The sequence below is a fragment of the Chlorocebus sabaeus genome, chromosome X (assembly GCF_047675955.1).
Source record: "Chlorocebus sabaeus isolate Y175 chromosome X, mChlSab1.0.hap1, whole genome shotgun sequence".
NCBI lineage: Eukaryota > Metazoa > Chordata > Mammalia > Primates > Cercopithecidae > Chlorocebus > Chlorocebus sabaeus.
Genome location: NC_132933.1, coordinates 111481811 through 111499233, shown reverse-complemented (window position 1 = coordinate 111499233; position 17423 = coordinate 111481811). Strand labels below are relative to the sequence as shown.

Sequence of the window (17423 nt, the reverse complement as noted above, 5' to 3'; positions counted from 1 at the left end):
AAGTAGGAAATCCCGTGAGGTTAGACCTGAGGGAGCGCGCAGTAGCCGGGCATTAGTCGCCGCGACGGGGGATTGCAGTGTGAGAGGGAGGGCACACGTTGTACGTGCTGACGTAGCGGGCTTTCAAGCGGGTATATTAGATCCGTGGCCGCGCGGTGCGCTCCAGAGCCGCAGTTCTCCCGTGAGAGGGCCTTCGCGGTGGAACAGACACACTCGCTTAGCAGCGGAAGACTCCGAGTTCTCGGTACTCTTCAGGGATGAGTCATGTGGCGGTGGAAAATGCGCTCGGGCTGGACCAGCAGGTGAGCCGCAAGGACCCCACTGGGCTGGCTGCTGCGTGAATCCCTCCTCTGACCTAACCTGGCTAATGGCGCAGCGCTAACCGGGACCCTTACTTTTCATTTCCTGGGTGCCCCGGGCTGGCGGGTGTGAGTGCCCCGGGGCTATGGAGGGACAGGAACGTTGGTTGGGGCTGTCGCCCGGGCCCGGTCTCGGCCCGCTGTATTGTCCCCGGGACGAGCACAATGGCGGCTTTTGTGTGTGCGTGCGCAGGCGGGCGGAGGGGGAGGGAGTGCGCGCGCTCTCGCGGGGACGCGCATGCGCGAACCCCGACTGATTAGTGACCGGGGGGTGGTTTGCGGGAGTGCGCAGCGCGGCGGGACGCGACTGGAGACCCTTTTGGCCTGGAGGGTTTCGGCCTTCACGGCTGGCGCAGCCTGGATTCCCGTCTGGAGGACCCGGCGGCATCCGGTGTTTGCGTGCCTGCGAGCAAGGGGTGGAACGCGGCCCAGGAATGTGGGAGGGGGCGGCGCGGCGCGGCGCGGCGGGGAGGGGGTGGCCTTCGCTTGGGGTAATGGCGGCGGCCTCTTTTGTGTGGTGCTGGGAGGCGCTGTGGCTCACTCCCGGGGGACGGCGGGTCCCGGGCGGGCGAGGGCCTGGAAAGGAGGATGGAATTGGCGTCTTGTTTTTCCTGGGTTCCTTCCGCAGGCCTTCTCGCTTCAGCCCAGGTTCCGCAGGGTCCGCAGGCCCGGCGCCGCGGCCGGGGAGGCTGCGTTTCCGGAGTGGAAAGTTTTGTGACGCAGAAGATTGGGGAGGAGTGGGGGCGGGGAGGGGAGGCAGGAATGGGCCGCTGGGCTCTGGAGATAGAGGTTAGACGCGGCGGGGAGGTTAGCCAGCGAGGCCCTTTCTCCTCCTTGCTTGGCCCAGGTTGTCGCTGTGTGGCGAGTTAGCCGGGAGCCCCGCGTTTTTCTGGAGTGGAGGGGTCATCGCGGGTTGTGGGAGTGTCTTCATGTTAGTGACTTTGATCCAGGAATCCGCCATTGGAAAAACACCCGGCTTTTGGGGGAAGTAAACAGTTTTGTTGTTGACTTGTTGCTGCCTGTGGAGTAGAATCTCGCGATGGGTCCGAGGCCCCCCCAGTATTTTAGACAGAATCCACTCTTCTAAGGATTTAGGGGCAGAGGAGAGGAGGACGTGTGATCTGAGAGAAGGTTTTGGGCTTTGGTGGCAGGAAGTCTGCATCCCGCCGCAACAGTGGCACCACGTTTCGGATAAGCTCTTGTGTGGGTTATGCGCAGCCTTTAAATACACTTCTGATTAGGAGTTGATTTCACAAACTCCGGAATAATCCTGAGACTAAGTTTAGTGGCACAAATTAATTGAATACATATTTTAATGTAGTCATATGTAATATTTTTTAGGAATTGATCTGTTCCTTTGGGAGCATTTTCTCCCTGTTAATGAACCAATTATATTAAATTCTCTAATTGTTGATACTTCATATGTTGAATTGAACACAGACATTTTAACAATCTACCAGCAGCACAGAGTATTCCCAGTTTTACCATTTTCCATTTAGCTATAGTGTCCTTTTAAGGATTCTAGGCAGCAGTGAACCTTATTTAAAAAGCAAAATTGTACTATAACAAGTGCAAAAGGAAAGTTTGTGGTTCTGTCGTGCTTTAAGCAAGAGAAAGCGCGGTGGTGTTTTTGCTCGTAGAAATTCTGGAAATTAGGTGCCTGAAGTCTTAAACTCAGCATCTGCTTCCAGTTTTCAGTGACTCCATTGATGATGCGTGCAGTTTGGCAGTATCATACTGAGCTTTAAACACAAGATTTATAAACATGGTATATAGTGTTATCTTTTGCAAACAGGTTGGCAACGGTACTGTGTAACTTGGTCTTTTGTGGCTTTTTTGAGAAAAATGAAACATTTTGCATGTACAGTTTTTTCCACCAACTACTTGTGAGTAGTTCCTGATTAGTTATACAACGTTACGAAGGTAGCATATAACCCTTTTCTAGAATGTTGAGGCTTTTGAGATACCAGTGTAAGGGAGATGGGTAGAAATAGAGATGAAAGGCAGTAAAACGTCCTACTCCCTAAGAGCATTGAATGCCAGTTGTACCATTTATTCAAAGTCATTTTTGAACTTCTGTTACAATGGGGTAATAAACAGGTAATTACTTCAAGCCGGGCTCATGCTTGTAATCCCAGCGCTTTGGGAGGCCAAGGCAGGTGGATCACCTGACCTGAGGTCAGGAGGCCAGCCTGGCCAACATGGCGAAACCCCGTCTCTACTAAAAATACAAAAAGCCTAGCGGGGTGGCGCACCCCTGTAATACCAGCTACTTGGGGAGGCGGAGATTGCAGTGAGCCGAGATCACACCACTGAATTCCAGCCTGGGTGACAGAGGGAGACTCTGTCTCAAAAAAAAAAAAACAAATGAATTAACAGTCAAACTACTTCAGAGTTGTGCTTAACATAATGTTTTGTGTAAGTGGTTGGTATATTGCGTTTTTTTGTTGTTCTTAAGAGTACTACCCGACTAAAAATACGTGGGCAATATTTGGGGATGAAGGAACTAAAGAATGGCCAATTCAAAATTTGTCCTGACATTTTTCAGGTGTGCTTTTTAGGTTTAAAATACCAGGTATTACAGAAAGTTGGCGTTGGAAATGTTTATGACTGGCACTAAAACGAATCCCTTATCTATTTGGCATTGAAGAATAATTTTGAGATTCAGTGTAAGCTTTAGTTTGGTGATTAGGGAGCCTGTGCTGTGGAACATGTTGCAGTGAAAATTCGTTTTGAATGAATGAATGAAATTTGGACAGTTTCTACTGAATAGCACAAGCATCTTGGTGTGCCGCCTTCTGTAGTATATACAATAGTAATATTTTATATACAATAGTAATATTTTGCATTTGCCTAGAGCATTACAGACTTGAAAGCATTCTTAGTCACTTTCTCATTAAGAGTTGGTATCAGCCTTGTGAGGTGGACTGGCCAACTACTTGAATGCAGTGCTAGCAAATGCTAGAGGGCGGGACTAGTTTTCTCTTAATACAGTATTTGAGTACATGGGGTGCTAACCATTTCACTCTCTTCTAGTTTGCTGGCCTAGACCTGAACTCTTCAGATAATCAGAGTGGAGGAAGTACAGCCAGCAGTAAGTAAAACATCTTATGGATTTATTGAATATTAGAGCTTAATGTCTTAAGATTTCATTGGGCTTATTTAAAATTTAAGAAATTTGCCTTTCAATTTTTACTGCTTAAAGAATTATGTAGTCTTTGTGTTACAGGATTATGTAGTACCTAGTGATCAATCTAAAGTATTGTTGCCTTTTTTTTTTTCTTTTTTTTTTTTTTGAGATGGACCTTCGCTCTTGTTGCCTAGGTTGAAGTGCAGTGGTGTGGTCTTGGCTCACTGCAGTCTCTGCCTCCGGGTTCAAGCGATTCTCCTGCCTCAGCCTCCCGAGTAGCTGAGATTACAGGCATGCACCACCACACCTGGCTCATTTTGTATTTTTAGTAGAGATGGGGTTTCTCCATGTTGGTCAGGCTGGTCTCGAACTCCCTACCTCAGGTGATCTGCCTGCCTTGGCCTCCCAAAGTGCTGGGATTACAGGCATGAGCCACCGCGCCTGGCCAGCGTTGTTGCCTTTCTAGCTGGCTCTCTTGAGTAAAAGCAGTTAACCATTGAAAGGAACGTTATTATATCAAATTATCTCTAGAAGAGTTTTCGTCCATTATAAATCCTGAGCCCAGTTTAGAGGTTATGGGGATGTGTCCCTGTTAACTGACTATATTTATTAAATTGAAATAAGGGAACATGCACTTCATCGGTTATAGCTGCTCCTTTCTCCTGAAGAACAGAAGACTATACTGAATTTTGGATTGGTGGTTAGGTTAGATTTTCAAATGTGTCATTTCTTTTAAAAAGGGATTAGAAAAGTTGCTTTTTTTCTTTTCAGGGGGGTTGTTTAGAGACTTGTTAGAGGTTAGTGTTAAGGTAGGGGATCTTACTGGTTTATTATACGGTAATACGGCAATAGACCCTTATGTTTAGCTCAGATCTCTTCCTACTTATTAAAACAAAAGTGGGTATGGGCTGTGATATGTCCTCATTTTTAGGCAAGAACAGGCTCACTGGGCACAAAATTGGTGTTTGCTCTAACTTTCACCTTATTTGTCATGCTAAGAATCTTTTAGGAACTGATTGTCCTAATGGAGATTTTTAAAAACGTTTAATTCAGTCTAGAAAAAGAAAGTTAAATGACATGTTTACTAGTTATAAAGCAAATTGACTTTATTTGGGTTTATATTATGTGCTTTTTTTGCTTATCCATAGTTTAGGCTGTATTCCTGCCTGTGTACAGAGCAGTCGTCAACTTAAACTCAGCAAGCCCCAAATTAAAACCTGCAATTCCTTGAAATTAACTCCCCTTTGCAGCTTTTCCTTAAATGTTTATTGTATGTTTTGCAACTTACTGGCATAGAAACAAAAGATTGTGAGATTTATTACATGAGTAATCTTAAATTGTTACAGTAATACTTAATGCTGTAAGTGATCCTCTTAGTTTTTATGACAGTTCTCTTAAATCTAGCAGGCCTTTAAAAAAAAGTCACATTAAATGACCACTAGTGGCTAAATGTGCTCAATTTGTGGATTTCAACTATTAGGTTCCAAATCAGCTTTTTTTTTTTTTTTTTTTATCAAACTCCTTTCAGAGTTCTCCTTATGAAGCAATAACCCATTTAAAATTAGATTCTATTTTTCCCCCCCTCAATGTCCAGGTAAGTAATCAGACTGGAAGGCTGGAGATTTTAATTTCCCGGAATCATTTTTTAGTAACAGAAATTTAAATGGAAGGTTTTTTTGGCATTTAATTATATATATATATGTATTTTTTTTTTAGAAGGGCGCTATATTCCTCCTCATTTAAGGAACCGAGAAGCTACTAAAGGTAGGTCCCCACAAGTAACTTCGTTGGTCTATTTTTTTGCCTCCTTTAGAAGTTAGTCAAAGCCTAAGGAAAATGAGGCATTTGGGGGAAGTCTAAACATTGTGTTCTTCTATGCTTCTGTCAGCCTTGGTTCAAATATTAGAGCTTAATAACGTTGGAAAAACTCATCTAATGTTACACAGTGGGAAATTCGGCATTCCTGTGTCAAACTGTTCTGATGCCAAGGGCATGGTTTTGTACAGTTTCGCTAGTGTTGTGCTGAATCTGTTTGTAATCATTCACAGCATGGTTTTAGTTTGGAAGAGGTGGGTGCCCCTACTGTGTAAACCAAGCTGCATAATGATAACAACCTGGTTATTTCTGTCTTGGCACAGTTGCCAGAAATGAAGATGGGCTTATCATAGAATAGTTAACAAGTTACAGCGTTGAGAGTGATTCTCTGGTTTCATCTCCTTGCCTTGCTGCTTTTGAAGGGTTTTGTCCAAAATGTATTACACTATCTGGCATCTTTCCCATTGCAATTGTAATGTAGCGATAGCTAACAGCTAGTGTATGTTTCATATTATGAGACAGCTGTTCGGGTGCTTTATATTCTGTAAAATTAGACCATTCAAAATTTGGAGGAAAAGGGAAAGTCAGGAAAACTAAAGGTAAGGAGGAGGGAAGATACTGTATAAAGAAGGCAGATAGGAAGAGTGGAGAGTCCACAGGGGAGCACATGGTTTGCTGCTGTTCCTCTCCATATGTAGTCTGTGTTACCTTCACTGTCCTAGCGATATATGTATATAAAATCTGTATTACTTCTATGGGAAGATCACTTTGGCATTATATTCTTTTTTTTTTTTATTTTTATTTTTGAGACAGAGCCTCGCTCTGTTGCCCAGGCTGGAGTGCAGAGCCTCACTGCAACCTCCACCTCCTGGATTCAAGTGATTCTCCTGCCTCAGCCTCCCAAGTAGCTGGGATCACAGGCATGCGCCACCACGCCTGGCTAATTTTTGTGTATTTTAGTATTTAGGGATTTTGCCTTGTTGCCCAGGCTTGTCTGGAACTCCTGATCTCAAGTGATCCGCCCGCCTCAGCCTCCCAAAGTGCTGGGATTACAGGCGTGAGCCCCCGTGCCTGGCTGGCATTATATTCTTTTTAAGGGGAGGTTGCTGTGGAATTTGTCTTTATCATCATGGATGTTCTCAGTATTCCTAGTATACTAGCTAGAATTGACCCTTGTGTATATGGCAGTATCATAGAGGTTTTAGAGCTGGAAGAGATCTGGCACTCTAACTCAACTATTTCTTGCTAGCAAAGGCTGTTGGTCACCTGACTGGCCTAACAGTAGGAGGTAGAAGGCAGAAGGAAAGTAACTGAATTCAGAAGCTGTTTCTGACTAATAAGGTGTTGCTGAAGCTAGTTAAACACTCTACTTGTGTTTAAACCCTCTATCTGTCTTTGGGCTAATTTACATGTTTGTCATCCCTTTACTTGGATATTTATAGCTGTACCCAGGAACCTTGTCTATACTGAGAATATATAGTGATGAGGGTTTTTCTTTTTCCCAGGTATTCCTGATTGTCATCAAGCTTATAGTAGATGAACCACTAAAATAATAGTACCATTTGACAGTAGTGTTCTTGTGCTTTATACTATTGAAACTGAAAAATATTGTATTAAACCAAGTAATCTAACAGTCTAAGAATGTTCTAAATGAATACCACCTCCAAGAAACATGGAAACAATAGTAACTGTTTCCTAGTAAACCCATTCACACCTATAAAATGAATGGAAATTAAATTGTGATGATCATACAACAGTATCATAATCAATGTGTTATAGGCAAAGCTATTGACCACTTAGAGGTAGTATTCATTCAAAAACAAGTCAGATTGCTTGATTTAGTGTACAGTAAATTTTTTTTTTGTTTTTTTTTTTTTTTTGAGACAAGAGTTTCACTCATTTCCCATACTGGAGTGCAATGGCGTGATCTTGGCTCACTGCAACCTCCGCCTCCCAGGTTCAAATGATTCTCCTACCTCATCCTCCTGAGTGGCTGGGATTGCAGACATGTGCCACCACGCCCGGCTAATTTTGTATTTTTAGAGAGACGGGATTTCTCCACGTTGGTCAGGCTAGTCTCGAACTCCTGACCTCAAGTGACCTGCCCGCCTTGGCCTCCCAAAGTGCTGGGATTACAGGCATGAGCCACCATTCCTGGCCAGTGGACAATATTTTCTGGTGGGGAGAATTAAAGAAAAACTTTGTCCTGGTGTAAACCAGCTGTAAATCTTGGTTCTCTTATAGGGCCATGGTAGGAATATCTTGAGATTGAACCTCAAGCCCAGAGATAAGATAGTCAGTGGAGGCCTTCAAATTCAGAAAGATTGATAATACCTTAACATGGTTCCTATTTCTAATTAATAATAAAATGGATTTGTGCTCTTTTAATCGAAGGTTTCTACGACAAAGACAGTTCAGGGTGGAGTTCTAGCAAAGATAAGGATGCGTATAGCAGTTTTGGATCTCGTAGTGATTCAAGAGGGAAGTCTAGCTTCTTCAGTGATCGTGGAAGTGGATCAAGGGGAAGGTAAGCGATTTCTTGTCCTACCACCTTATGTGTATGTGTAATAACAGTTTAGTAAGTCCTTATCCTGACCACCCATTTGGATGTCAAGCATTATGTCTGTTTGGTCATTGTATTTTAGCTGTAAGAGGCTTTTACTAAATTGAACCTCTTAGTTAGAAATTAGATGAAAATAGGAATATGCTCATTGGCATAATGAAATGAGTTATTCTATTTCTCGTGTTTTATATGTTCCACTTAAAAGAGTAAGTTCCTCTAGTGAATGGCCTAATTTGGTTGGGATTTTTGTGGACTCTATAACAATTTCTAAACACCTTGTATTTTTGATTACACAAGTATGGTGAACTGACCCCATGTGCCTAATAGCTGTTGTTAGTCCTGTGTCCTGATTTTTCGCAAACAGGCCTAAAACTCTAATAACATCTTAGTTCAGGTAAGGATTATTTTCTACCTTTTATCCAAAGTCACACAGGTGAATTGTCCTTTAAGTGACATCCTATTATAACTAGGACGACTGATATTTGGTGTGTTATTTTCTTCTTTTCCCTACCATTAAATATATTTGGATGAGCAGTTTAAATGAAGGTTGTGAGCTGTTTGCCAGTTTCAAGTAAAATTGTTATTCTTAATTTTGTCATCTGCGAGGCTTTTTAGGCTATATGACTTTATAGAAATACAAAGATTACTGATTTTAGAAAATGAGGTTATGTAAATGATGCTGGTTAGAGAGCCTTATTTGTCAAATAACTCAGAATTGGATTGTTGACATCCTTATAGTTAGCCATAACTTAAGTCTCCAGATAACAGTTATAGAGTAGGGATAAGAATCTGATAATGGTTAAATGATATGATTCTGATTAATTGCTTGTGCTGTTCAGGTTTGATGATCGTGGACGGAGTGATTATGACGGCATTGGCAGCCGTGGTGACAGAAGTGGCTTTGGCAAATTCGAACGTGGTGGAAACAGTCGCTGGTGTGACAAATCAGATGAAGATGATTGGTCAAAACCACTCCCACCAAGTGAACGCTTGGAACAGTAAGTTTTTGAAGTGTATGTTACTTGTGATGAAGCATTATAGTATAACAAATGAACTTACCCATCTTTTGATTTGAGGGAACTCTTTTCTGGAGGCAACACTGGGATTAATTTTGAGAAATATGATGACATTCCAGTTGAGGCAACAGGCAACAACTGTCCTCCACATATTGAAAGTGTAAGTATTTTTACTTGACTTTTCAAGACACAGGGAGGTGTAAATATTTTCATGGTATATTAGAATGTGAGATGAGCTTCATAAAGTCGTGTAGACCAGCGGCTTCATAGATTTGTGGAAAAGGAGAAGCTGAGTTCAGTGTCACCATTATGAATAATTTATTACCTAAAATAGAAAATGGGTCAAACATAGGAACAACCCAAAGTCTTCTCCAATGTGCAGTAAGCCTGGGGGTTGTTTTTTCTCAAAGTATAATATGGTAATTTTCTTAAACTATAAGCTGAGTTACAAATCAGCTGTTGGTTGTTTCCATTATTAGTATAAAACAGAAATAGCTTTAGATAGCATTTCTAACCCCATTGAATTTCTTCACAGTTCAGTGATGTTGAGATGGGAGAAATTATCATGGGAAACATTGAGCTTACTCGTTATACTCGCCCAACTCCAGTGCAGAAGCATGCTATTCCTATTATCAAAGAGAAAAGAGACTTGATGGCTTGTGCCCAAACAGGTAAGCTCAGCTCATAAGAGTAAAACATTATCATATTTTTGCTGTAAAGGACTAGACAATAAAATATTTTGTTTTTTTATGGGCCATGCAGTTTTGCAGCTGCTCAGCGCTGCTATTGGACTGTGAGAGAAGCCATAGATGATACATAAATTATTGGGTATGGCTGTATTCTGTAAGAGCTTTATTTATAAAAATAGCAGGCTTTATTTACAAAAATAGTCTCAGTTTGCTGACTCCTTAGAGATGGACCAAAGAAGCCACTTTTTGGAAAACTTAATCATAAACTGAAAGTACTAATTACTAGTAATAGGGCAGTTAAAAAACACTGTCATCTACCAATGTCTGTTTAATGAGCAGGATTTGTTTGTTTTTGAACAGGGTCTGGAAAAACTGCAGCATTTCTCTTGCCCATCTTGAGTCAGATTTATTCAGATGGTCCAGGCGAGGCTTTGAGGGCCATGAAGGTAGATGTTTCTTTATAAAATGGGAAATTATTGTAGAACTTTGTAGGGGGCCATTGAGAGGGCTTTCTAAATGATGCTAAGACTTAAGTCGAATGAAAAACAGTTTTCAAGTGTAATCTGTAATCTATAAATTACAAAAGGGGGAATTATGTTGTGATGAACTTTTCAAACAGGGTAGGTAGAGTTAACTTAAAAATTAATTTATTTCTTAGGAAAATGGAAGGTATGGGCGCCGCAAACAGTACCCAATCTCCTTGGTATTAGCACCAACGAGAGAGTTGGCAGTACAGATCTACGAGGAAGCCAGAAAAGTAAGTATGAGTTCCAGTGATTATTAGCTTTTTCATTGATTCTACTTAAATGTTTTATGAACATGTAAAAATTTTGATCTTGAAGTTCATAACTTTTTTTGCTTACAGTTTTCATACCGATCTAGAGTTCGTCCTTGCGTGGTTTATGGTGGTGCCGATATTGGTCAGCAGATTCGAGACTTGGAACGTGGATGCCATTTGTTAGTAGCCACTCCAGGACGTCTAGTGGATATGATGGAAAGAGGAAAGATTGGATTAGACTTTTGCAAGTATGTTTTTTTGTTTCGTTTTGTTTTTGGCGGAGTTTCACTCTTGTTGTCCAGGCTGGAGTGCCATGGCGCGATCTCGGCTCACTGCAACCTCACCTCCCAGGTTCAAGTGGTTCTCCTGCCTCAGCCTCCCAAGTAGCTGGGATTACAGGCATGTGCCACCACGCCCAGCTAATTTTTGTATTTTTAGTAGAGACGGGGTTTCTCCATGTTGGTCAGGCTGGTCACGAACTCCCAACCTCAGGTGATCCACCTGCCTTGGCCTCCCAAAGTGCTGGGATTACAGGCATGTGCCATCGGTGCTTGGCTAACTATGTTAATTTTTAAATGTATGGGATGCAGTATTAAAGTTACTGGCCATTAGGTTTGTGGTGGTGGCAACATTGTCTAAATTTTAAGATTGAGAAGTGATGTATTTCAGACATCTAACTTTTACAAAAATCTTGTTCATGGTAATTTTAATGTTGAAAAATCAGTAGTAATATCTTGGTGGAGGCTTAGAATGATCAGCTCGTGGGACAGTCAACTAGGATGGGCTAATTTGGCTGTGTAATCTTGAATGACTTATGTAGTGGCAAGAATCCTGTGCTGGGTCTGTAAAATTATGCAGTGTGAGGCACCACCTTAATGAATATATAATTGTAATAACTTAACACAATTGTAATTATACTAACAGCCATACTAAAACCATCTTGATTTCTCCTCATTCTAAACTCAGGTTTGTTTTTTTTTCCCATGACGTGACAGATACTTGGTGTTAGATGAAGCTGATCGGATGTTGGATATGGGGTTTGAGCCTCAGATTCGTAGAATAGTTGAACAAGATACTATGCCTCCAAAGGGTGTCCGCCACACTATGATGTTTAGTGCTACTTTTCCTAAGGAAATACAGGTACTGTTGGATGTTGCAAATTTTATTTATTTATTTATTTATTTTTATTTTTTGAGACGGAGTCTTGCTCTCTGTCGCCCAGGCTGGAGTGCAGTGGCCGGATCTCAGCTCACTGCAAGCTCCGCCTCCCGGGTTTACGCCATTCTCCTGCCTCAGCCTCCGGGTAGCTGGGACTACAGGTGCCCGCCACCGTGCCCGGCTAGTTTTTTTTTTTTTTTTTTTTGTATTTTTTTTTTTTAGTAGAGACAGGGTTTCACCGTGTTAACCAGGATGGTCTCGATCTCCTGACCTCGTGATCTGCCCGTCTCGGCCTCCCAAAGTGCTGGGATTACAGGCTTGAGCCACCGCGCCCGGCCCCGCAAATTTTATTTATTTAGAAATTTGTTTATCTCAGGTAATAAAAAAAATTTTTTTTCTTTCAGATGCTGGCTCGTGATTTCTTAGATGAATATATCTTCTTGGCTGTAGGAAGAGTTGGCTCTACCTCTGAAAACATCACACAGAAAGTAGTTTGGGTGGAAGAATCAGACAAACGGTCATTTCTGCTTGACCTCCTAAATGCAACAGGTAACATTATGATTTTTTTTTTTTTTTTTCTTTTGAGACGGAGTCTCACTCTGTTGCCCAGGCTGGAGTGCAGTGGCGCAATCTCGGCTCACTGCAAGCTCCGCCTCCCAGGTTCATGCCATTCTCCTGCCTCAGCCTTCCATGCTCCCATGTAGCTGGGACTACAGGCGCCCGCTACCGCACCCGGCTAATTTTCTGTATTTTTAGTAGAGACGGGGTTTCACCATGTTAGCCAGGATGGTCTCGATCTCCTGACCTCGTGATCTGCCCGTCTCGGGCTCCCAAAGTGCTGGGATTACAGGCGTGAGCCACCGTGCCCGGCCAACATTATGAATTTTTAATTTTTTTTAGAGATGGGGTTTCTCTGTGTTGCCCAGGCTGGAGTGCAAGGGTTATTCACAGGCACGATCCCATTACTGATCAGCATGGGAATATTTGACCTGCTCTGTTTCTGACGTGGGCTGGTTCACCTCTCCTTAGACAACCTGGTGCTCCCTTGCTTCCGGGAGGTTATCATGTTGATGCCAAACTTAGTGTGGACACCTGATAGGCATAGTACACTACAGCCCAGAACTCGTAGACTTAGATAATCCTCCTGCCTCATCCTCCAGAGTAGCTGGGACTACAGGCACGTACCACTGCACCCAGCTAAAATTATGAATAATTTTCATTGATCTGGTGGTGATCCATTTGGGCTGGGTGCAGTGGTACATGCATGTAGTCCCAGCTACTTGGCAGACTGAGGCTGTAGTATGCCATGATTGCACCTGTGAATGGCCAGTGTACTCCCAGCCTGGGCAATATAGTGAGACCCCCATCTCTTAAATGTATTTGGATTACCTTTATTACTTTTCCTCCTCAATTCAAAACATGCTGTTCAAAGCCCATTTTTAAGAAGATATGTATGTATTTTAATTGACACATGAAAATTGTGCATACGTAAGTGCAAAGAGAACTAAGCCATATTAGTGACAAAAACTTATAATTTTTCAACGACAGGCAAGGATTCACTGACCTTAGTGTTTGTGGAGACCAAAAAGGGTGCAGATTCTCTGGAGGATTTCTTATACCATGAAGGATACGCATGTACCAGTATCCATGGAGACCGTTCTCAGAGGGATAGGGAAGAGGCCCTTCACCAGTTCCGCTCAGGAAAAAGCCCAATTCTAGTGGCTACAGCAGTATGTATAAACATCTTTCTTTGATTCAAGTTGAGCATGTTCAAGTATTTTTCTTTTAAGTGGGCCATATCTCATATAAGTTATTTTTCAGGTAGCAGCAAGAGGACTGGACATTTCAAATGTGAAACATGTTATCAATTTTGACTTGCCAAGTGATATTGAAGAATATGTACATCGCATTGGTCGTACAGGACGTGTAGGAAACCTTGGTAAGTATTTGATTACTTGATGGTTTCATGTTTTTAGCTGTGATGCGTGCAGCAAAGAACTTGCTAGGATCTAAAATACATTTTTAACAACGAAAGTGACAAAGATTTTGCTCAAAGCACTTGTTTAAATAATAAGATTGTAATATTTTAAATATTTCTGCATAGGAAAGTAAGAAGGGTAGCAAGTTACTTTGTGGAAGACGTTTGTTTATATATTTTTTTGGGAACTCTTTTAGGCCTGGCAACCTCATTCTTTAACGAGAGGAACATAAATATTACTAAGGATTTGTTGGATCTTCTTGTTGAAGCTAAACAAGAAGTGCCATCTTGGTTAGAAAACATGGCTTATGAACACCACTACAAGGGTAGCAGTCGTGGACGTTCTAAGAGGTGAGGTATATATGGTATAATAGGTGTTCACTTACAGTTTCTAGTGTTTCCTCTGCATGCATAATGTCCAGGGTTAACTTCACAGTATTTAAAAAGCTTAATCATCTTAGGCTTTCTAGATTCTTTGGTAAGGGGTTGTATTAGAATGGATGACACTCCATTCTAATGTTGGGGAAAATATGGCTGGATGGGGAATTGTTTGAATGGAAAAATAGAAATTGGTCATTGGGAAGTATGTAAGAGTTAGGTTACTTCAGTGGAATTTCATCTTCATGTGAACCAACATAAATTTTTTCTTATAGTAGCAGATTTAGTGGAGGGTTTGGTGCCAGAGACTACCGACAAAGTAGTGGTGCCAGCAGTTCCAGCTTCAGCAGCAGCCGTGCAAGCAGCAGCCGCAGTGGCGGAGGTGGCCATGGTAGCAGCAGAGGATTCGGTGGAGGTAGCGTTAATCTGTAACTTCATAGCTTTGGGAAGGGTTTTTTTCCGTTTAGTCATCTTTTTCAAAGTCTAATTAAACCATTTAAGATCAGCACTATAGAAACTTGATGGCAAAGTACTTAAGGGAAGAATTGTATTTAATGATGGATAACTTCATTAATTTATCTCTCTTTTAAATCTCTCATTAGGTGGCTATGGAGGCTTTTACAACAGTGATGGATATGGAGGAAATTATAACTCCCAGGGGGTTGACTGGTGGGGTAACTGAGCCTGCTTTGCAGTAGGTCACCCTGCCAAACAAGCTAATATGGAAACCACATGTAACTTAGCCAGACTATACCTTGTGTAGCTTCAAGAACTCGCAGTACATTACCAGCTGTGATTCTCCACTGAAATTTTTTTTTTAAGGGAGCTCAAGGTCACAAGAAGAAATGAAAGTAACAATCAGCAGCCCTGTTCAGAAGGTGGTTTGAAGACTTCATTGCTGTAGTTTGGATTAACTCCCCTCCCGCCTACCCCCATCCCAAATTGCATTTATAATTTTGTGACTGAGGATCATTTGTTTGTTAATGTACTGTGCCTTTAACTTTAGACAACTTTTTATTTTGATGTCCTGTTGGCTCAGTAATGCTCAAGATATCAATTGTTTTGACAAAATAAATTTACTGAACTTGGGCTAAAATCAAACCTTGGCACACAGGTGTGATACAACTTAACAGGAATCATCGATTCATCCATAAATAATATAAGGAAAAACTTATGCGGTAGCCTGCATTAGGGCTTTTTGATACTTGCAGATTGGGGGAAAACAAACAACAAATGTCTTGAAGCATATTAATGGAATTAGTTTCTAATGTGGCAAACTGTATTAAGTTAAAGTTCTGATTTGCTCACTCTATCCTGGATAGGTATTTAGAACCTGATAGTCTTTAAGCCATTCCAGTCATGATAAGGTGATGTATGAATACATGCATACATTCAAAGCACTGTTTTCAAAGTTAATGCAAGTAAATACAGCAATTCCTCTTTCAACGTTTAGGCAGATCATTAATTAATGAGCTAGCCAAATGTGGGCATACTATTACAGGGAAAGTTTAAAGGTCTGATAACTTGAAATAGGTTTTTAGGAGAATTCATCTACTTAGACTTTTTAAATGCCTGCCATAAATGAAATTGAAATGGTAGAATGGCTGACCACAGCAATGACCAGCCCTCATTAGGGCCTTGGATGATTTTTGGTCTAATAACGCATGCTAGTGTTGATGTTTTTTGGTCAAGAGGGTATGAACAGGAAGAATTAAATGCAGCAGGCTTTATTTTAAATGCCGATTCACATTACTCTGTTCAAGCTGCGTTGAGATGTTAAACTGGCTTACTATAGACTTTGTAAAATGGCTCCAGAAGAGTAACAAACTGAAATCTTTGAGATCACACAGGTTGGAAATATGTACATAACTGCACAAGGTGTCAATTCTGCTCTACAGTGCAGTTTTAGTCAGTTTTAGTTGCATAGGTTTCCATTGTATTTATAGTCTGTTTATGCTAAATCTGGCCAAAGATGAGCATTGTCCACCACTAAAATGCCTCTGCCACTTTGAATTCTGTGCTAATTTTGTGGCCAGAATGCAGTGATGAAAACGCTCCATCTTTTTACAGTGGCATAGGAAGACGGCAAAAATTTCCTAAAGTGCAATAGATTTTCAAGTGTATTGTGCCTTGTTCTAAAACTTTTATTAAGTAGGTGCACTTGACAGTATTGAGGTCATTTGTTATGGTGCTATTTCAATTAGTCTAGGTTTAGGCCCTTGTACATTTTGCCCATAACTTTTTACAAAGTACTTCTTTTATTGCACATTCAGAGAATTTTATATATATGTCTTGTGTGCGTGTCCTTAAACTTCCAATCTTACTTTGTCTCTTGGAGATTGTTGAACGCAGCTTGTCTAGGAAGGGGATGGGACTAGATTCTAAAATTTATTTGGGACCATGGGAATGATAGTTGAGAAGAAAACTATTTGCACACGACAGATTTCTAGATACTTTTTGCTGCTAGTTTTATGTAATATTTATTGAACATTTTGACAAATATTTATTTTTGTAAGCCTAAAAGTGATTCTTTGAAAGTTTAAAGAAACTTGACCAAAAGACAGTACAAAAACACTGGCACTTGAATGTTGAATGTCACCGTATGCGTGAAATTATATATTTCGGGGTAGTGTGAGCTTTTAATGTTAAGTCATATTAAACTCTTAAGTCAAATTAAGCAGACCCGGCGTTGGCAGTGTAGCCATAACTTTCTGATGTTAGTAAAAACAAAATTGGCGACTTGAAATTAAATCATGCCAAGGTTTTGATACACTTGTCTTAAGATATTAATGAAACACTTCAAAACACTGATGTGAAGTGTCCAGAATCTCAGATGTTTGTTGTGTGAATTTTGTTTAGTTGTGTGTTTTTTTTGTTTGTTTTTTTTTTCAGTGAATGTCTGGCACATTGCAATCCTCAAACATGTGGTTATCTTTGTTGTATTGGCATAATCAGTGACTTGTACATTCAGCAATAGCATTTGAGCAAGTTTTATCAGCAAGCAATATTTTCAGTTAATAAGGTTTCAAAAATCATGTAAGGATTTAAACTTGCTGAATGTAAAGATTGAACCTCAAGTCACTGTAGCTTTAGTAATTGCTTATTGTATTAGTTTAGATGCTAGCACTGCATGTGCTGTGCATATTCTGATTTTATTAAAATAAAAAGTTGAACTGCACAGTCTCCTTTGTTGTTGTCAATTGTGGTTTATTTTCAGAGGTGAAAATAAAGTGCTCTTGCCTGAAAAATTGTAAAATGTTATTTTTTTGGTTGTCATCCAGTGCTGTTTTTTGAGATGCCTCTTGGATTTGACTCTCAAAAGTATTTGCAATGAAAGATGAAGATGTTAGCTTGAAATACAGTGAAACAGGATTTTTGTAATAGACGGAAGTCTAAAAGGCCCTTACTGATGTACAGCATGTACTAGAAATTGGCTTATACTTCCAACAATTTTACATGGGTGAGAGTCTCACCGTTCTTTGAAGTATCCGATATGAAGGATGGTTGAACAGTGGAAGAATGAGCAGGATAAAAGTGAAGTGTGTCAGTAGTCCAAGTA

General features: G+C 41.0%; 1 protein-coding gene across 2 annotated transcripts; it reads left to right on the top strand.

Annotated features, from left to right (window-relative positions):
• Window positions 1-123: 123 nt before the first annotated feature.
• On the top strand, window positions 124-17047 carry DDX3X (DEAD-box helicase 3 X-linked). 2 transcript variants are annotated; one of them, XM_037992916.2, is made up of 17 exons: window positions 124-302; window positions 3396-3453; window positions 5206-5253; window positions 7699-7831; window positions 8707-8865; window positions 8944-9043; window positions 9419-9554; window positions 9933-10018; window positions 10231-10329; window positions 10438-10598; window positions 11346-11490; window positions 11913-12057; window positions 13057-13238; window positions 13330-13447; window positions 13684-13837; window positions 14143-14279; window positions 14467-17047. In XM_037992916.2, exons 1-17 carry the CDS (start codon window positions 258-260, stop codon window positions 14544-14546), a joined length of 1986 nt encoding a protein of 661 aa, XP_037848844.1. In that variant the 5' UTR covers window positions 124-257; the 3' UTR covers window positions 14547-17047. The 2 variants fall into 2 exon arrangements, with proteins under 2 accessions (XP_037848844.1, XP_037848843.1); XM_037992915.2 differs by having other exon boundaries at window positions 151-302; window positions 14140-14279.
• The last annotated feature ends 376 nt before the right edge of the window (window positions 17048-17423 follow it).